Genomic DNA, 21499 nt, shown 5'->3' with positions numbered 1-21499 from the left:
AAAAGCCATGAATTTAGATTCCTACTTATCCAATATAAACGGGCTGGCAGAATGTTGGATAAGCGAATATCTTGGATAATAAGGAGGGATTAAGAAAAAACCTATTAAACATCAAATTAGGTTATGATTTTACAAATTAAGCACCAAAACATCATGTTATACAACAAATTTGACAGAAAAAGTAGTTCAATACACTACTGGATAAAAACACGATGGATAAAAACACAATGTCTGTTTTTATTGTTATTTTTATTGTTGTTTTTATTGTTATTTTAAAGCCAAGTGTATTGTTTTAATCTATATTTGTAAACCGCTCCGAGCCAAACTGGGAGTAGTGGTATATAAGTTTAATAAATAAATAAATAAATAAATAAATAAATAAGTGAGACTCTACTGTATTTGCAAAACTCCTACTGTATCACTGTCATCATAGAAAAAATATATCAGAAAACCTATATAGCCAGTCAAGAGAAACAAAACCGTTATTATTACCAGGAATAAAATACAAAATGTAAGCTTATTCAGTATACTGCAATGGATTTACTATCAAAATGTATACTGAAAAAGCTTACATTTTGTATTTTACTCATGGTAATAATAAAGAATAGAATAGTTAAACAATTAAAGCTGTGCGTAAATCATGTGTGTATTTGGGTCTTGCTTAGAACAATTCAGTTTCCCTTGTGTCATGTTTACCCATGAGTAGGCAAACATTTTTTTTGTTCTAATCATTGTCTTGCAAGAGGGACCATCCCTGAAAAACAATGTCTGAAGAGTAAAGGGCGGGTTTACTCTTTACGCAAGCACAAGCAAAGCCAGTCAAGAGAAACAAAAGCTTTATTATTACCAGAAATGAAATACAAAATTTAAGAATATTCAGTGTACTTTTTATTTTTAATGTTAAAATAGCTTTAGAGGAAGATACCCAGAATAGAATGAATTGAATGGTATAAGTTCTGAAACAGCAGGGAGTGTGAACTGTGTTTTCTCTATATGTCCCTTCATAAAGGGAGAAAAGGGGAACATCAAGCATGGCGTGTTTTTAACTTTTCTACAGCATGCCTTCCAACATTTTCAGTTTTGCAAGGTCTGTCCCAACCACCTCTTTCATCACATTTTTTCAGGTGCTTTAAAAATATCCCAATCTCTCAATCTCTTACATTCCTGCTTTGTCCTCACTTGCTGTAACATGAGCTCAGAGTAATTTGCACATATTTAACTCAGCCAAGAGAGAAGAGAGGAGGGAAAGGACTCTTAGCTTCCCCAGTAGCCTAAGGCCTATTCCACATTGCCACATAAATCCAGATTATCTGTTCTGAACTTGATTATATGGCAGTGTAGACTCATATAATCCAATTCAAAGCAGAGAATGTGGATGATCTGGTCTGATAATCTGGATTTTAAACAGCTGTGTAGAAGGGGCCAAAGTAAAGCCTGAGAAATTCGTGGATTCAGCATAAGTCTAGAGGTGACTACTACACATAATTATACACAGAATGAAGAATTGTTGCTTAATGCAGGAATGCTTTAACAGTGAAATAAGAGTGAAATTAAAAAGAGATGTTTTCTTTTCTTCCATAAACAGCATCTAAATGTCGTCCTTTCTTGAACTGAACATCCTTGAATCCAGCTGCACCAAGGAGTGTACTGTACTCGGATAGGGTTCGTTCTTTTCCTTCTAAGACGAGCATCACCAGTATGGAGTAGATGTGGGCTGCTAAAGGCCCACTTCTGTCTTCATTGAGAACTGTCTCCACTAATAATACACCACCACCTGTCAAGTGATTTAGGAAAGAGAGGGTGTCATCATTACCTATTACTGTCAATTTTTGAGAATTTCTCTCATGATAAATACTTGGGAATGTCTGTCAGTCCACAAAGAAAGAAGATATATATCTACTGGGGGAACAGGAGCTGCGGTGGCGCAGTGGGTTAAACCCTTATGCTGGCTGGACTGCTGTCCCAAAGGTTGGGTTGCTGACTTGAAGTTTGCTGGTTCGAATTTGCGAGATGGTGTATGCTCCATGAGACAATCTGTTAGGTCAAACTTGTGGGGACATGAGAGAATCCTCCGAGCAGGATGTTAATACATCCAGGTCCCCTGGACAACGTCTCTGTAGACAATTCTCTCATACCAGAAGTGACTTGCAGTATGTTCTCAAGTCGCTGGAGGGATGAACAACTTTTTTGCCTCACACTGACTATACATGCAAATTTCAGCACACATAATCAATAGACTTATGCGCAGATTTGTTTTCCTTTGGTACCTTTGGGATCACGTAATGGTAAAGGCCCTCCCATTATGGAAACCTGTCCGCAACAAAAGCAAGTGGGAGCCAAGGTCGGCTCCTCTGCTTTTCAGGAGCATTCAGCGCTCCTCACGTGACGTGCAGAGAACTCTTGGCACAGGATTTCTCTGGGAGCCCTGCCTGTTGGACCAATTGGAGGAGAAGAACGTTGTGATATGTCTTACGCAAGGTGAGTCTATTTAATGAGGCAACCACCTCCATTTGCTCAGTTGCATCGGGCCTGCTGCTTGCCTGCTCTCCTTCACTGTTTTGCCACTGCTCGCTCTAGCTACTCTGCTGCTCTCAGCTTGAATTTGATTTATTTTTGGCTTGGCTTGGTGGGTGGGGTGCTTGTGGGCGTGTACGTTTGGGAGCATCTCTTTGCTTTTCTTGAGTGCTGCTTTCTTTTCTTTGCTTTTTTTTAAAAATATTTAAACAAATTTGGGTAGCTCTGAGAGCCTTGAGTCACCCTTCTTTTTCTCCTCCCCTCCTCTCCTTCTCAAAATCTTTACTAAAGATAATAATAATATTAATAATAATAATAAACGCAAACAAAAAGGCAAAGTCTCAAAACTAGTACCTTTACCTACCCCTACTACCAGTAATTTCATTCCTTTGGCTACTTCTACTTTTCTCATATTTATTTATTTATTTATTTATTTATTTTATCGTATTTATGCCCCACCTTTCTCTACCTTGAAGGGGACTCAAGACAGCTTACATGTAGCAATTATTCAATGCCTTGACACATACAAAATTAAGTTTACAATAGATTGAATTAAAATTTTACATATTAACAAAATAAAAACGTATTTCTCTCTATGGGTATATTCAGCCTGCTGAATTATAGGCAAATAATCCTTTGGGCAAATGAGATGGGAATGACATGGAACTATATGAGACTGCATTTTTCATGGTGTCTAGTAGGAAATGACTCTCCCTCTGCAGCTCAGGCCAGTGGGTTCCCTCCAATTAGAGGGTCCCTACAAGGAAACGGCAAAAATGGTTATGCCCCTTTTCTACAGTAAGATCTTATATGCAGAGATCTCACTCTTGTGATGATAGACAATTGGACCTCATCACACTACAGCAGGGGTCCCCAAACTATGGCCCATGGGCCAGATATAGCCCCCCAAGGTAATTTACCCCCTCCCCTGAACATTAGACTGAGGGTCGCCCTAAGTCTGAAACAACTTGAAGGCACACAACAACAACAACAACAACAACAACAACAACAACAACAACAACACTAATTAACTTGACTATCATGTAAGCCAAAAGCAGACCCACACTTTCCAATGAAATACTGGTAAGTTTATGTTGGTTAAAATTGTTCTTCATGTTAAATGTTGTGTTGTTCTTTCATGGTTTTTTGTACTACAAATAAGATATTTGCAATGTGTGGCTGCCTCCTGTAGAATTCTGGGATTTGTAGTTTAGTGAGGCCCAGGACCTCTCTGGCTGAGCTGTTTAAAGGCCCCTCCCTAAACTACAAGCCTCAGAATTCTTCAGCACACTAGATGTTCTAGTTTGATGAGGTCCAATACTGTCTTTAGACCTCATCACATGTAGAATTTTCCCTGTTTCTACACACTGTAAAATCATAGTCCCACGGAAAATATTACATGACGTAAGGGCACTTCTGCTGGGACTCCATGGGATTCTGTTTCCACAACACATGGAAATGGAGCCCAGACTGGGAGAAGACAGGGAAAAGACATGGGATGTCTGGCCATCCTAGAAGATAGACCGTAGTAGTAGGGAACAAAGTAAGACGGTTTCCTCTGCTTTCCCCTACTTTCCCCTTACTCATGGGATGAGGTCCTATATATGGCACAGAAACAAAATACTTTCCCAGTCATAATCCAGCCCCAGGATATGCAGGGCCTAGCTGTCTATACGAGCCAAATAATGGGCACTCATGACTCCGCTGCTGCAGGGAGTCCACAAAACACAAGGCTGTATTTGCAGAGGTGCTTCAATAACATATGAAATACTTCACTTTGTCCACCCCTATTTTAACGGATTCTCATAATTTAATAACTTGATCTCACTCACACTGGATTATGATGTTAACTTTCTTACAAATATGACTCATTAACTGCAGAGCAACCCATAGATTAATGGCCTTATATAGATAATGGAACTGATAACACACTATTCACTTAATATTTGAAGACAGTGGAAGATTGAAGGATGCCTCCAGAGGACAAAAGAAGAAGCTTTGGAGAAGGCATGGTAGAGGAGCCCAATTGTAGAGCTCAGGTTTAATCCCAAGGCTCTCCTTATAATCTGACTTGAAATCCAGAATTATTTATGTTAGTTCCTGTGGATCCCAGTCTAGATGGAAACTGGGACCCCTGCAACTGAATTAAAGGCATTATTTATTGGGAGTCCAGGAATTCTCTCTTGTTCATCATGGGCTGTACAGAGCAGATTTGTCTCCATCCCATTCTAAGTATACGTACCAGGCTTACAGGCGTTGTATAGTTTAGTCAGCAGAGCCAAACAAGTCTCATCATTCAAGCAATGGAGAACTCTAGCCAAAATATACAGATCAGCTTCAGGAATTGCATCATTTAAAAAATCCCCTGTAATATTGGATAGAGACATCTGTTTATTTCTGCATCATGATTAATACAAAGAACAATTATTTATATCATTTGGAAAACTATATTACTATATTATATTGTATTACCTGTATATACTCAAGTATAAGATGACCCGAATATAAGCCGAGGCACCTAATTTTACCACAAAAAACTGGGGAAAGTTATTGATTTGAGTAGAAGCCGAGGGTGGGAAATGCAGCAGCTACTGATAAATTTCAAAATAAAAATAGATACCAATCAAATTACAGTAACTGAGCCATCAGTAGGTTAAATATTTTGAATACAGTAGAGTCTCACTTATCCAAGCTAAACGGGCTGGCAGAATGTTGGATAAGTGAATATGTTGGATAATAAGGAGAGATTAAGGAAAAGCCTATTAAACATCAAATTAGGTTATGATTTTACAAATTAAGCACCAAAACATCATGTTATACAACAAATCTGACAGAAAAAGTAGTTCAATACGCAGTAATGTTATGTTGTAATTTCTGTATTTATGAATTTAGCACCAAAATATCACAATCTATTGAAAACATTGACTACAAAAATGCATTGGATAATCCAGAACGTTGGATAAACGAATGTTGGATGAGACTCTACTGTATTTACATAAAATTGTAATTTAAAATAAGACTGTCCAACTTTGATTAAATCATTATTCTAACCTTCTTCAATGTACATGTACTTACATATCCTTTCAGTAATCACCACAGTTTATTTTAACTATATGTTTTGGGGAAAACACTGTGTGTATATGAATAAGAAAAAGCGGGAATGACTGGCTTGGGAAGAGGATGGGAAAGAAGGACTGGGAACAGGAAAAGGTTGGAATGGGAAGGGGTGGTTGAAAAAGTGAGAAAATGAGGTGGAAAGGGTATAGCTGGAAAAGTAGGTCAGATTGGGGTGGGAAGGGGCCACTGAGGAAGGGGGAATGACTGAGGTGTGGAAGGGGGACTGGAAAAGTGGGAAAGACCCCAGTCTAGAGTGTGAAGCTGGGGAAATTCAGGTGGGAAAAAAGGGCAGCTGGAAAAGATTGGCATGGGGAAAAGAAGACTACAAAATGAGCAAGACTGGGGTGCGAAAGGGAGAGGCTTTTTTGTGTCAGGAGCAATTTGAGAAACTGCAAGTCTCTCAAGCTGTGAGAGAATTGGCCGTCTGCAAGGAAGTTGTCCAGGGGATGCCCGGATGTTTTTCTATCCTGTGGGAGGCTTCTCTCATGTCCCCACATGGGGAGCTAGCGCTGACAGACGGGAGTTCACCCAGCTGCCCGGGTTCGAACTACTGACCTTTCGGTCCACAGTCCTGTCAGCACAAGGGTTTAACCCATTGCACCACTGGGGACTCTGGAGGGGGGGGGGCTGAAAAGATGGAAAGATTGGAGTGGGAAGTGGAGAAGGGGGAAAGATTGAGGTGGGAAAGGGAACTGTGAAAGTTGGAAAGACTAAGCTGAGAAAGAAGGGCTGGGAAAGTGGGAAACTGTGGTGGGAAAGGGGCAAGACTGAAATGGGAAAGACAGGCTGGAACCTGGGAAAGGCTGGGATAGAAAGGGGGCTGGGATGGAAAGTGGAGAAAGAATGACTGGGGATAGTAAAGACTGGGGGTGGGAAAGGGGTGCTGGAAAAGTGGGGAAAAACTGAGGCGGGAAGGGAGAAAGTGGAAAGATTTGGGGAGAGGAAAGCACATGTCCCCTCCTCCCCTCTTGGCACAGCAACCCAGCTGGGAGAGAGAGAGGAGAGGAAAATGCGGGCCAAGAGAGCAAGAGGAAAGGAAGGAGAGGAAATAAAATTCCATACACAACAACCCAGCTGGGTCACTGTGCCGAGCAGGAGAGAAGAGGAAGGCACGTGTCCTCTCCTCCCCTCTCGGCACAGCGACTCAGCTGGTTGGTTTGCAGAGAGATGAGGGGCCTGGCAGGAAGGTGTGGGGCTGAAAGAACGGCTTCTTTCAGCCCAACACCTTCTTGTCAGGACCCTCACTCAAGTATAAGCCGGGGGGGGGGGGGGCTTTTTTAGCCTAAAAAAGAGCTGAAAATTAGGCTTATATTTGAGTATATATGGTAATTATATTGCCGGTAGCAAACAATAAGAGCCCTCATACAATGCCATGTACAGAAGCATGCTAGTCTGACAGTGTAATTTTACTTTTCCAATATTAGGACAGTATCTTATTCAGCAAGGTTGTTTTAGATTAATGCAGAGGTTGAAATAGATAGAGGCACACATAGATCTGTCCTCTGGTAGAAGGCCTTCCTGAAATATCAGGAGGATTACTCAAGCCCCTTCCACACAGCTGTGTAAAATCCACATTGAACTGGATTATATGGCATTGTGGACTCAGATAATCCAATTCAAAGCAGATATTTTGGACTATCTGTCTTGATATTCTGGGTTATATGGCTGTGTGGAAGGGCCCAATGCACCAGCACTTTTTAGCAGATAAGGTTGAAGACCTTGTAAAACTACAATTCCATGACAATTAAAGTAGTATCCAACTACATTAATTCTATTGTGTAGATGCACCATCTAACTGATAGAAAGCCTTGTGCTGGTGACAATTGTAGGAATATATATACAGTAGAGTCTCACTTATCCAACATAAACGGGCCGGCAGAATGTTGGATAAGCGCATATGTTGGATAATAAGGAGGCATTAAGGAAAAGCCTATTAAACATCAAATTCGGTTATGATTTTACAAATGAAGCACCAAAACATCATGTTAGACAACAAATTTGAAAGAAAAAGTAGTTCAATGTGCAGTAATGCTATGTAGTAATTACTGTATTTACGAATTTAGCACCAAAATATCACGATGTATTGAAAACATTGACTACAAAAATGAGTTGGATAATCCAGAACGTTGGATAAGCGAGTGTTGTATAAGTGAGACTCTACTGTATATATGTATGTATGTATGTATGTATGTATGTATGTATGTATTGTGCAGAATATAGTCAATTTAATGCAATACAAGTGGGTGGAAGTGTCATGAACACTCAGGATAACATAATATTGGCCCTACTACACTGCCATATAAAATCCAGATTATCTTCTTTAAACTAGATTATCTGGCAATGTGGATTATCTGCTTTGATCATCTGGATTATATGGCAGTGTAAAAGGGGCCATAGATTACCTCAGGAAATTCATTTTTTGATAGGAAAGCAGATAGATAAAAATAATTTAGCAATAGGTGCTTGCAAGAAAGCGGTTTGTCACCTGTGTTGGATAAACTACCAACCTTTACTGAGTCCGGAGGTCCATGGTTAGATGTTCTCAGGCCCCTTCTACACAACTGTATAAAATCCATATTATCTGCTTTAAACTGGATTATATGGTGGTATAGCCTAAAATAATCCAGTTCAGATCAGATAATGTGGATTTTCTGCTTTGATAATGTGGATTTATCTGGCAGTGTAGAAGGGGCCTCGGACAAAGGAAACAAATGACTGAATCAACTACTTTAAGAGGAAGGAAGTAACCTCAAGGGGTAGGAGAGAGGCAACTGGCTACAGGATAGAAAGAGAGGAGAAATGGAAGGGCTTATAACTCGGGCCCAATTGTGTCCTCTTCCACTGATCACTCTGTGGGCTGTTCCAGACAGGCCCTATATCCCAAGATCTGATCTGTCTGGAAGAGCCCTGAGTGAGTGTTGATGCTTCTTTCCTTTAAAAAAAAGAATTTATACACTGTTGGTTTCTGGTGCTTTTATACATGTCTTGTAGAGGAAAACGTTCCCTAAAGTTTAAAGCTAGATATAATCACTGAAACATATCTCACCACTCTGGAAATTTATCCGGTGTTCCTCTGAGGACACAGAATGTTTCTTTGCTCTTTCCACCACTTCAGGTAGGTCAAAAATGGTCACAGTTGAATTTGGGTATAATGAAATGTATTGTTTGGCAAAGGCATCACTACCTCCTTTTATGAAAGAGAGAGAAAGCGGAATGGAAAGCAAAATATTCAGTAAGGTAAATTTCCTTAAAGGCTAGGGTCACAGACTATTAGGGGCCAAAGGGCAAATAATGAAAAGACAGAACTTAGTAGTTTTATTTTAATTTATTTACTAGCTTGGGTACCTGACATTGCCCAGGTTATTTGAAAAAGTCATTGTTTTCATTGTACAAAATGCATAAGATTGTGGATTAACTACAACTGACATCATGCCAGGTTAACCCTGAAAAACTCCATCAGTACTTAAAGTTTGTTATGTTGGGCAAGTTTGCTCTAGATGCATCATTGGTGGGGTTCAGTGTGCTCTCTGGCAGTAGGGCAAACTACAGCTCTATGGTGAGTCAGTCCCCTCAAACCCTTTCAGTAGGTTCACTTAGTCATGGGGGTTCTGTATGCCAAGATTGGACCAGGTCCATCATCGGTGGAGATCACAGATTCTCTGGTTGTGGGTGAACTGCAACTCACAGAAAGGAAGGTTACCCCCCCCCCCTCAAATTATTCCAGTAATCAAATTTCGGCATATCATGTGTGTGTGTGTGTGCCAAGTATGGTCCAGATCCATCAGTGTTTAGGTTCACAGTGCTCTTTGGATGTAGGTGAACTACAACTCCCCCAAGTCAAGGTGAATTTCCCTCCCAGACCTCCACTATTTTTTGCTGGTCATGGGGGCTCTGTGAGCCAAGGTTTGTTTTTGTTTTTTTAAGAAAAAATTAGAAGTAATGCTGGTCTATGGTCAAAAAATTACATGTAAATTTTGTGCGGAGGAGGAAACAGCAGCAACAAGACAGAAAAGACCACAAATGAAAAAAATAATGAAGTTGGTCTTGGGCAAAGGAATATACAACTGCTGGCTTCCAACAACTGATTTATAAAAACACCTGTTTTCTAGAAAGCTAAGAAAAGTCCTAAGATGCTTCCAGAACCTACTCTGTTGACATCTAACTGAATGTTTACATGGACACTCCTTGATGACACATATCTGAAAAATCAAGCTGGAAGATGAGAGATATGTCTTCTCCAAAAAAAAAAACCCCTCTTTAATTCTAGAACACTTTTCAGCTACCTCTTAGTTACTGTGGGTTTCTTAACAAGATTCTTGAACTCTTGAAGAGGCCCTAGCTATCTTTAGTCATTGTTGGCCATGGCCAGTTAGTTATAGACCTATAGATCTCCAACAAAATCCCCCTTATAAATGGAATATTCTCGATTAAAGTAATGGTAGAACAAACATATATGGTTGTTGGTGCAGAAGGAAGGAGAAATATTACAACTTTTACTATCAAAAAATCACAGGAGTGAAATGCAACCTGAGAGGTCATCCCCAAATCAATAGGATTTCAAACTGTAAATAAAGAAAGGCAGCTGGTACTTACCTCCCACATCACAAACGACATGGAAACAAGAGAGGTCAAATGCAGATATTACCTCCTGACCATACAGGCTCCAGGCATCCCCCATGGCATTTTGGAATACTTCTAACCTTTCCTCTGAACTAGGAAATCAAAATCAGAATGGGAAATCAACTGAATAGGTGACTATATACAAAATCTGATGTACCACTGATGTCTGCAAAAAGAAGATACTGTATATGTTCATGTGTAAGTCTAGAACAGTGGTTCCCAAACTTATTTGGCCTACCGCCCCCTTTCCAGAAAAAATATTACTCAGCGCCCCCTGGAAATTATTTTTTTAAAATTTTAATAGTAATTAAACAGAAAGATATATGTATTAATGTTTCTACCTTTATTTGTAAAATATAGTAAAGAAAGGTGTAAATTAGAAACATTGAAGTTTGAAATCATGAAACTATTTTTTGAACTCAGAATAGAAAGGTAATATAAAAAAAGTTAAAACATTCGAAATCATCTTAATGAGAAGGATGAACCTGGTATGCTGCTACCAATTTAGTAATCCTCAGCTCTATTTTCGTCAGCAGTAATCTTAAATCACCGCGATTGAATATTTACAATCGGTTTCTTCTTTTTTGTTAATAAATTGGTTACCGTACTGAATTCACGTTCCACTAAATATGATGAAGGAAATGCAATTAAGAACTTTTGAATTACAGCCCATATTCAGGATAAGCCTTAGGGATCTCCTTTTGCAGCCAGAATTGTTAGTAGCCGCTTTTGAATTTAAATTTCAATCTATCATTTGTAGTTATAGTAGAGTCTCACTTATCCAAGCTAAACGGGCCGGCAGAAGCTTGGATAAGCGAATATCTTGGATAATAAGGAAGGATTAAGGAAAAGCCTAATAAACATCAAATTAGGTTATGATTTTACAAATTAAGCACCAAAACATCAAGTTTTACAACAAATTTGACAGAAAAAGCTGTTCAATACGCAGTAATGTTATGTTTTAATTACTGTATTTACGAATTTAGCACCAAAATATCACGATATATTGAAAACATTGACTACAAAAATGGCTTGGGTAATCCAGAAACTTGGATAAGTGAGGCTTGGATAAGTGAGACTCTACTGTACTTCCATCAGTTCTTCTTGTACCTGTGGAGATTCTTCTGTGTTTGCACTTGAAAAAGAATTCAAAATCCAATCAGGTGTGTTCATTTTCAAAATATCATCATATTGTTGATTAAAATCTGAAAGGAGAGCATCCACTCTAGAACGTTTAGTTAAAAATCAACAGGTCAATGTATTTTCTGCACCTTGACTCTTTATTTTAAAAAATAGCCATTCCCATCACTGAGGAGAATGGTGAAAACCCATTCTTGTTTTTCTGTCCTGGAACAACCTAAAAGAAGCACAGCTTCTGCCAAGGACAGTGACTGTTGGCTCCCCGAGGGATGTTGGTGCTTCTTTTCCCCTCTCTGCAGAAACACATAATACTGCTCCCAGAATCTTCCCTTGACTCACATGTGAGGTCTACTTATATACAAGCACATTATATACACCTCACAAAGAAGTAATATCCTTCACAATAAATTAGGATTTGAGCGGTTTCTGATTTCAAAAAGAAGCATGTTTTGTTAAAGAAAGCAATAATTCAAAGTGCTGGCTTTGACCTACAAAGCCCTATATGGCTCCAGTCCAGGTTATCTGAAGGACCGCGTCTCTTTCTATGAACCTGGGAGACATCTATGATCTGCTGAGAAGGGCCTTCCCTTGGTCCCAACACCCATTCAATGTATAAGGTGGGAACACAGGAGAGGGCCTTTTCGGTGGCTGCTCTCAGGCTGTGGAACTCCCTCCCAGGGCTGTAGCCAAGGGGGGCTGGGATAGGAGCTCACACCCACCCTTCTGAAATTTTTCAAGTTAAAAAAAAACAACAGTTTACTCATGAATTTTAACTAGTTAACCAAATCCCCATGAGTGTCCACTGAAGTTTATTGATGGAGCCTGGTTTCTAAATTATTTTGCGTTAAGGGATTACTCTTCATGAATTGCTAAAAAAAAAGTTTCAACCCCCCCCCCCCCCCCGAATTTTTTTTCTGGTTGTGGTTCTGCTCCCTCCCAAGAGGAACCAGGATGGCCCCATCCCCTCTGGCCTTCCGCATGGAGATCAAGACCTTCCTCTGTCAACAGGCTTTTAGGGAAGGGTAAGGGTAGGCTCTGGGGAGGGTGAGTGGGATTGGGGGGGGGGATATGAGTTTTAAAGGCCATTTTGATATATTTGCTATATTTTAATTCTGTTTTCTTACCACAGTGTTTTGTATTGCTCTTTTTAAACTGTTTAGTGTAGATAGATGTTAGTCTCCTTGAGTCCCCATGGGGAGAAAGGTGGAATATAAATAAAGATAATAATAAAATCATAATAATAAACAAATCAATCATTTTTTCTATTGCAGTCCTATAGTAGGAAGTGAGAGTCACCAAAAACAACTGTAGAGAGATGGGGGGAAAGGGAAGACACTGTAAATGTGATTGGAAATCATGTAACAATAATACACAGTCATGTAACTCTGTGAGCATTAAGTTATCCTCTGTGCATTTAATGTGGAATTTGTTCCAGGCCCATATATTTGGCATATTTACACAAGAATTATACCACCAAACAAAAATGATCTTTAAGCAGCAAACATAAATAAATATTAGGTTTACCTGGAAATATTTATATACATGTTTTTTTCTGAAGTGCCAAATACCAATGGGGCCTGGTGTTTTCCTTCCCTGAAATAGAACATTGTTTTCAATTGCAAAAAGATTAAACAACATAACTGCCAAATTGAAGGTCATGTTCCTCCATTATATTGTTTAAAAACTACCTGCCACAATTTTGCAAGGAAAAAAACACTTTTGTAATCCAAAGGGTGGAGGTGTATGACAATTATGTTGTGATTTGTAAAGACACCATGATGTATGGGTTAACTGGAAAAATACATGTAAGACGCTGATCGGCTGAGCCTGTGAAGAGCTGGAAATCTGATTGGTTATTTTCTCTGTCATGCTGCTGGGGAACCAGTTTGAGCAGGTGTAACTCAGAGTGAGTGTGTGTATGCTGACTGGAAACAGCCAGGAAAGAAGATGGCTGCCAACTCTCTGAGGCCTTGTTATTTCTAAGGCAAATTTATGGACTTTAAAAGGATTGTTTATGCCTACTGTTCTCTGTAAGCAATCAGAGGGACTATTGTCAATGCCACTGCTCTGTTTGATCTCTTGAAGTTAGTAAAGTTCCTGTTGCTTGTTTTACAAAATTGAGTGACATGTCATTACCCTGTAGGGTGACTTTGGTATCACAGGCAGACATAAGAGCTTCCATTTAACATCATATACAATCCACAACAAATTATGCTGTGTCAATTATTATGCAGTGAGATATGATATTTCAGAAGAACATGTGCCTGTGCTTCATGGATTATAGCAAATCCATTGACTGTACAGATCATGAAAAAAATATATGATTGTCTTGATGTTCACATGAAGATGCTGACAGAATGCATTATAATAGTTTCAAATTAGTAGGAGCATTGTGTACATGCCTAATAGTTTTTGCTTACTTCTTACCTTACAGCTTTTGTCAAGTACTGCGAACAGGTATAAACAAACTCAGAGTAAAACTGTATGTACTGACACTGGGACTTTGGACTTGATTTAGCAAGGCAGAGATTGGCAAGGTCTGTGTTTCCATAAAAACCTTAAAAAGAGACAAAACATTATGTTGTAAAACTCTAAGATACCAGATAGCTGACAGGAAGGAAAATCTGCTTGTAGTGGTTGGATCAATGCAATATGATAGAAACCAGGTTTTCAATTCTTGGTTATTCTGAGTCTCCAGTTTTTTGTGGTTATCTCCAGGTGGGAGTCAAAGGTGCAACCCTACGATTAAACACCAACAGACAACGCAAGTTGCTCCCTTTTCTTGATATGGTTACCTTCATTGTCCTTCTTCTCCATCCTCAGTAACTTTAAACTCACACAGGCCTCCAGCAACTTTTCCATTCCCATGTGGCTGGTGTCCAGGCGTTCAGCAATCTCCGCTGAAGAGAGGAAGCCTCCTGACTCTAAAAGCAGATCAAATACTCCTAACTCACAGGCAGTAGACATAATCTGCAAACATAAGGGATAAAATGAAAGGGGAAAAGTTCAGATACTTTACAGTTGTAATCGTTAGTTTTGCTACTGTTGCTGCTGTTACTGTCTATTTTTTTAAGTTATCAGGTATTAGCAAACATTCTCTATTAACAGAGCAAGAATAATCAAACACAATACTGAAAATATTGTAAGGTAGACACAAGATGCTTTTTATAACATAGGTAAAGGTAAAAGTTTCCCCTGACGTTAAATCCAGTCATGTCTGACTCTCGGGGTTGGTGCTCATCTCCATTTCTAAGCTGAAGAGCCGACGTTGTCCATAGACACCTCCAAGGTCATGTGGCTGGCATGACTGCATGGAGCGCCATTACCTTCCTGCCGGAGCAGTACCTATTGATCTACTCACATTGGCATTTTTTCGAACTGCTAGGTTGGCAGGAGCTGGAGCTAACAGCGGGCGCTCATTCCGCTCCTGAGATTTGAACCTGCAACCTTTCGGACTGCAAGTTCAGGAGCTCAGTGCTTTAACACACTTCACCACAGGAAAACTATTGCTGTATCAAGCAGGTACTGGAAGGACTAATTCTAAGCTATGCAGTTCCTGTCAGTCTCTTGCTTATTTACTGCATTCCTATACCACTCTCCCTCACCCTGAGGGGGACTCATTGGTACAGTTCAAATGTACCAATGACCTGTGGAGACTTGCCTGGATTCACAGTCATTTTATACAAAGTTCTTGGAGATCTTGCCAAGCCAGAGTACCCCCCTCCCTAATTATTTATGGACATTAATGAGACTTCAAGCAAGACATATGTTTTTCTTTTATATTTGAAACCTTTTTCAATCTTTCAGAGTTCTGCACTACTGAAGCCATTGGAGGCTTTACTGCAAACTATATTAAACCAAAACCCTTTAATAAATGTATAAAATGATATTTCTAGTGTAATTTGTATTGATCATTTACTATATCAAATTCTAATTGTATAAAACTATGTCAAATGTATTATGAAGGCATCTGTTTCTCCCAGTATCCTTTATTTACAAGTTTCTGGGAAGAGCGATCACTGAACAATTAAGGTTTCCTCCAGCGACCTCTCAAGCTGGATGACATCCATTCCTTTGTGTGTGTATACAAGACAAATAATCCCTTTGTCGCCAAGGCTTTGTTGACACTGTTTAAATATAAATGGAAGTTCATAGTCTTCACAGAAGAAAAAGCAAAAGAAATATGAATACATTAACCCTCTGAAAAAGCAGCCAAGCCTTTGGTCAGCCAGGATTATCACTCTTTGTTCTCCGGGTCTTACACCTTTGTCTTCATGGAACTGGACACTTACTACCTTATCACATTGAGAAATTTCTCAGTCGTAGGACACTTCAGCCTCTTTTCAAGCATGGAGAGGCATGAGCTCTGGCTGTCATCCTTAGCCCTCCCTGGTTGAAAAGAGGCAGAAGTGTCCTGACAGGAGGGAACTCCAGCCATCAACCTCATCACATTGAGAAATTTCTCCCCTTGCAGAACATTTCAGCCTCTTTTCAAGCATGGAGAGGCACAGAGATCATCACATGTTCCAGGGTTGAAAAGAGGCAGAAATGTCCTGAAAGGAGACCATCAAAGTTTCCTGCCCCGTTGGCAGTCTGTTGTATCTTATGGGCTTTGATGCAGAACCATAGGATTCCATGGAAAGAAATTGTTTTAACCAGAATCACTTTCTCTTGTATCCTATGGGGTTTGGGACAGAACAATAATCAGCTGTTCTTTTTCCTGCCAAGGGGATTTCCTCTTCCTGTCTGTGATATCAGAGAAACCTCCACCCAATCCCTGTGTGGATTCTAGTTGATTCATTTCTCAGCCAATCAGAAGGAGGTGTGGGAAGTCTGAATAGCTGTCAAAGTATGTAAAATGTCTCGTAGTTTTATATGAAGTTATGCTTGAACATAAAGTGGTACTTGCAACCACTTTGGCCAAATAATAAACCTCTGCAGTTTGCCTTCAAAGTGGAGTGCTTGTTCTCCATTCTGGCTGATCGGGTTTAGCAGAAGTTCACCAGACACTGACCTTCTTATCTGCAGTTCTAGCTGAAATGGCAGAAAATGATTTATTTGGGAGGAAAATGCAGAGTTGTGCAAGAGGTGAAAAGTGCAGGTACATGCGAAAGCCAAAAATTATGATACTATCTCCAACCCTATCTGGTTGATTGCAGAATCACAAAACACAAGACCAAAAGAACAGGTACTCCTTTCCTTTTTTTTTTATTTGCTCCCCAGGCTCTTTTTCAACTATGGCTCATTTTGTGGTTGTGGGAATAATTAAAAGAAGGGATCCTGAACATTTTGAAGGGCCTCTGTGTACAATTCCCATTAAAAATGTGAATGCAACTTTTCAGCTGTCTCAGTTTGGCAGGGACAGTTCCAATTAATTTGTCCCATGTTTTCCAGCTGCATTTAAAATGTCCTAGTTTCTCTCTCCTCTTCCTGCTTTCCCTCTTTATCCCCAAATGATTTCAGTTGCTGCGAACTAACTTCAAAGTTCCACAGTTGCTTTTACTCAGTTATTTCAGTTGAGCAGAAAAGAGGGGAGGTGGAAATTGGAAAAGTGACTTTCGAAAAAGCAAACTAATTAACTGGAGCTATCCTTACCATACAGGGACAGCTGAAAAGTTGCACTCACTTTTTAATATCAGTTGTACACAGAGGCCCTTCAAAATGTTCAGGATCCCTTCTCTTAATTATTCTCACAACCAAGAAATGAAGCCCCAAGTTGAGTAAGGTACTCAGTGTTGCTTGTCTTCATGTCTCTCATTTTCACCTGTGAAATGTTGCAAGGTATGATAGGAAAATAAGCGAGAGTTGCAAGTGGAGTACAATGCTATCCTGGGCCCCATAAATTCAGCAGACGAGGCAAGCAATAGTGGAAGATTAATCTCTTTAAATTCATCTAAAATAGGTGGTTCAAAGTACAAAAGTAATTTGCACTCATTTAACTCAGAATGTGTAGGGGAGAGGGGGCAAGAGGGGAATGAATCTCATTCTTCCTATAGAATCAGGAAGAAGCAAATTGCTAAATTTCTCCTTGCCTGAGGTTCTTCGTGAATAGCATTTGTCCTCTGGACATGCTTAGATGTCACTTGGCCAAGTGTCCTCAGTTTTATCTGGCCTTAATGACTGCCATTAAGAGCATAACTACTCACAAAATGGTCATTAGTGAAATTAAATCAAGTCTATCAGGAAGAGGCCAAAAGTGCAACATTACCTGATTTACTCCATCTAATGCTCACCTTTTGGGCTAAACTACCTCACCAAAATTAGAGTGCTCATTAGATTCACATAATACGGTAATCTTAGTGCTGAGCCAAAGCAAAAGGGAAAACTGCTTCAGGACTACCTGGAGCTCCTATTTGAGAGATGTCATCTCTAATTTAAATGCAATCCTAGGATTTGTAGTCTGTCGAGGCACCAGCATCCTTTGCAGAGGAACTACATCCCCTAAGATTCCATAACACTGAAACAAGGCAACTAAAGTGGATTCATTCTACAGCATAGATCTATCCCAAGAGTTTACTTTCCATTGCTGGAAGCTTTGGTGTTATAACATTTTGGTTTTAAAGAAGGAATTCTAAGCATGCAACAACTGTAATGTGCACCTTTTTTGGCCAAATTACTAAAAGCACCCTTTTTGCCACTGAACATTCAGCAGCAAATGCTTTTTTTTTGTTTCAGGGTTTTAAAAATTGAGGTGTGCATTAGATTCGATAGCACATTAGAATCCAGTAATTATGGTACTTTGCTCCAGCCTTATGGAACATCCTTTTTCTCCAGACAAGTCAGAGAAATAGTGAAGACTTCTGAATTTTCCCTCGGGGAGAAAGGGGGGGGGGTTGAAATATCAGAAATAAATAAATACATAAATAAAATTTTCAGTTCCACACTGTCCTTAATAGTCAGTATAGATGAGCCCTTAATCATAATGCATAGGGGGAAAGTGCAGCTGCCAAATGAAACCGTAACTACACTCTAGCTGGAATGCATATTTGTGATGGTACCTTCATAATGTGTCCTTTAATAATTCTTTCTTTGTGGTGTTACCATCAGTTTTATCCCCATCTCACTTGTATTCAAATCACAAAAATATTTAAAGCAAGCTGAGAAATGACAGTTATTAAAGCGTCAATATTTGTATAGGCAATATCTGTTGCTCTTACCCTCGTAATGATTAATCCATGTTGATGCTGAAATAAGATTTTAACCATTTCTTCTGTACAATCCATCCTTCTTTATTGTTCTCTCTGACAACTTCTCCCCAGATGTTTCTGATCTTTCACTGTCTCTCAAAGAAAGAAGCTCTCTGGAGACCCAAAGAAGACTACTCTTATTTTATTACTGTGTTGTTCTTGCGAAATGCCTCTATTGAGAAACATAGGGGCCTTTAAGAAATGGTTAACTGTTTGATGCCAAAAAAGATGAACTGGATTTTTAAAAATATGTCACAATTGCCCCCCAAATTCCCATCTAAACTGAACTACGTGAAAAGGAAGAAGAGAAAGAAGTCAGTTCATCAGCTCACTAATTTGAGGGAAATGAGCAATAATGATTGTCACATGCAGAAGGAAGAGGGAGAAAAATGTGTTCAAATTAAGAAAACAGGAAAGGGCATAAATGCACCTAAAATGAAATACACATACAGTAGAGTCTCACTTATCCAAGCTAAACGGGCCGGCAGAAGCTTGGATAAGCGAATAACTTGGATAATAAGGAGAGATTAAGGAAAAGCCTATTAAACATCAAATTAGGTTATGATTTTACAAATTAAGCACCAAAACTTCATGTTATACAACAAATTTGACAGAAAAGGTAGTTCAATACGCAGTAATGTTATGTTGTAATTACTGTATTTACAAATTTAGCATCAAAATATCACAATATATTGAAAACATTGACTACAAAAATGGGGAGGGATTGTAGACATGTGATTGTACTGAGCTTGTTCAGACTCAGGACAACATTTTGTGTGCAGTCTGTCTTGCCACCTCAGTGGAGGTAGATGTGCCTGATTGCATCAGACCTCATTGGAGGTGGATGCATGCTGCTGATACCTTAATGCATGTATGTATACTTATGGACTGCAGTGAGTACAATTAAGACTTTGTACTATGGAATATGGATTAGGAATGATATCCTGTGTACTCAACACAGAGAAGCTATTATCTATCTATAACTAAACTTTAATAAGAAATGTGCCTGTATAGTGAATTAATACAACATGTTTTATGAGTAAACAAGATTCTCATATTTTTCAAGGAAGACTTTGTTTTTTTAATCTATGAGTGCATATTTTAAACTAAGAAGTTTCACAGGAGTATGTGTCTTTTGGACAACAGCAACTTCAAAGAAACAACCATCCTCTACTAACTAAATACATTTTTGTACTGGCATTTCTTTGCCCTTGTCATTCAAAAAACATAGTTCTTTAGTTTACCAGCTGAGTTATCTGTATGCCATTACATGAATGCTTGTGAATATCACTTGTTCAAATTGTTGACTTCTAACACTTCACCACGTTAAAACAGTGGATGTAGCTCTTAATAAGTCATGCCGTATTATCACAGGATGTCTATGCCCTACACCACTGGAGAAATTATACTATTTAGCCGGTATTACACCACCGGACATCCGCCAGGAAGTAGCAGCCAATAATGACAGGACCAAGGCATTGACATCTCTGGCCTATCCCCTGTACGGATATCAGCCAGTATGCCAATGCCTTAAATCAAGAAATAGTTTTCTAAGATCTACAGAGATACTAACAGAAACACCTCAGCAAGCAAGAGTCCAAAAGTGGCATGCTGAAACCCGGAACCTCAATCAGTAGCTGATACCGAATGATAGACTCCCCCCCCCCCCCAGGTCACACAGAAGACTGGGCAACTTAGAAGGCACTGAACAGACTGTGCTCTGGCACCATGAGATGCAGAGCCAACCCTAAGAAATGGGGCCACAAAGTGGAGTCCACGACATGTGAGTGTGAAGAGCAAACCACAGACAACCTACTACAATGCAGCCTCAGCCCTGCCACATGCACAATGGAGGATCTTCTTATAGCAACACCAGAGGAACTCCAAGTGGCCAGCTACTGGTCAAAGGACATTTAGTAAAATGCCAAGTTTTTAACTTTCTTTGTCTTTTTAAATACATTACAAACTGATACGATAAATAAAAGCTCGCAAGACGCTTTATAATAGCACCCAAGAGGGGTTTCTTCTCCACGTAGCTTTCTGGAGACAGGTTAATGAAGCCACAAAAAAATTATTAAGGTTTGAAATTCCACTTTCTCCACAAAATAATATGTATGTAACTATGTCTCTGTGCCTACCAAATGTCCCCAACTTCTCATGAATACTCCCTGGTGTGAGAATCAGAAGCAGGATCACTTCCATATGCCAAGATTGTTTGTGTGTTACAGATGCAGGTTTGGATGTTAGTTAGCTGCTTCCTGATTGGTCATGGAGGAGACCTGCATCATGCACAATGGCAGCTGCTCAGTAAGTGGAGACAGGGGCTTCCATGGCCTCTGTGTTGTTCCTTAAACTAGGGCATACAAGCCAAACAGGAATGCATGTCTTTGTGAATTCTACCTTATATTTTCTTTTTCTAGTAAAACTAATTGCCACATATCATGGAAAAATGCTAGCCTTTCAAACCTTATCGTATGTGGTGTATTGCTTTGGGGATTATAAAATCAGCTGACAATAATGTAGATTCTGGAAGAGGGAAAGGACTTCAGCAGTCAGTAAAACCCTATCATCAAAAAACCAACAATTTTATGTTAAAAATAAAAGTACTGTATAGAAAAATAGAAAATAAAAGGAATCCGGCATAGAATCATAGAACTAGAAGAGACCACAAAGGCCATCCAGTCCAATCCCCTTCTGCCATGCAGGGATGCACAGCCAGAGCACCCACAACAGATGAGCTTCGAGTCTCTCAATATGGCATCCCTTCAAATAGTTAATCATATCTATCATTAACGTTCTCTTCTACGTGCAATCCACAGATTATGTTTTTCTCTGCAGAAGAATTTCTCCAAAACACTTTGGTGCCTCTTGGTGTCCTCTGGGCAGGCATGTAGTGGGGGGGGGGGGCTTGAGGGGCTTGC

General features: G+C 39.5%; 1 protein-coding gene across 2 annotated transcripts; it reads right to left on the bottom strand.

Moving 5' to 3' along the window:
• Positions 1 to 819: 819 nt before the first annotated feature.
• On the bottom strand, positions 820 to 18897 carry LOC100557477 (acetylserotonin O-methyltransferase). Of its 2 annotated transcripts, XM_062972063.1 has the most exons (8): positions 18549 to 18891; positions 14187 to 14361; positions 13819 to 13948; positions 12916 to 12984; positions 10225 to 10343; positions 8678 to 8818; positions 4757 to 4879; positions 820 to 1774 (listed from the first exon to the last, which is right to left on the bottom strand). In XM_062972063.1, exons 1-8 carry the CDS (start codon positions 18612 to 18614, stop codon positions 1551 to 1553), a joined length of 1047 nt encoding a protein of 348 aa, XP_062828133.1. In that variant the 5' UTR covers positions 18615 to 18891; the 3' UTR covers positions 820 to 1550. The 2 variants fall into 2 exon arrangements, with proteins under 2 accessions (XP_062828133.1, XP_062828134.1); XM_062972064.1 differs by lacking the exon at positions 4757 to 4879 and having other exon boundaries at positions 18549 to 18897.
• Positions 18898 to 21499: the final 2602 nt, after the last annotated feature.

The sequence above is a fragment of the Anolis carolinensis genome, chromosome 2, assembly GCF_035594765.1.
Source record: "Anolis carolinensis isolate JA03-04 chromosome 2, rAnoCar3.1.pri, whole genome shotgun sequence".
In the NCBI taxonomy this organism is placed as follows: domain Eukaryota; kingdom Metazoa; phylum Chordata; class Lepidosauria; order Squamata; family Dactyloidae; genus Anolis; species Anolis carolinensis.
Note: the sequence above shows the minus strand (reverse complement) of the source record. Positions and strands in the feature narration are given on the sequence as shown.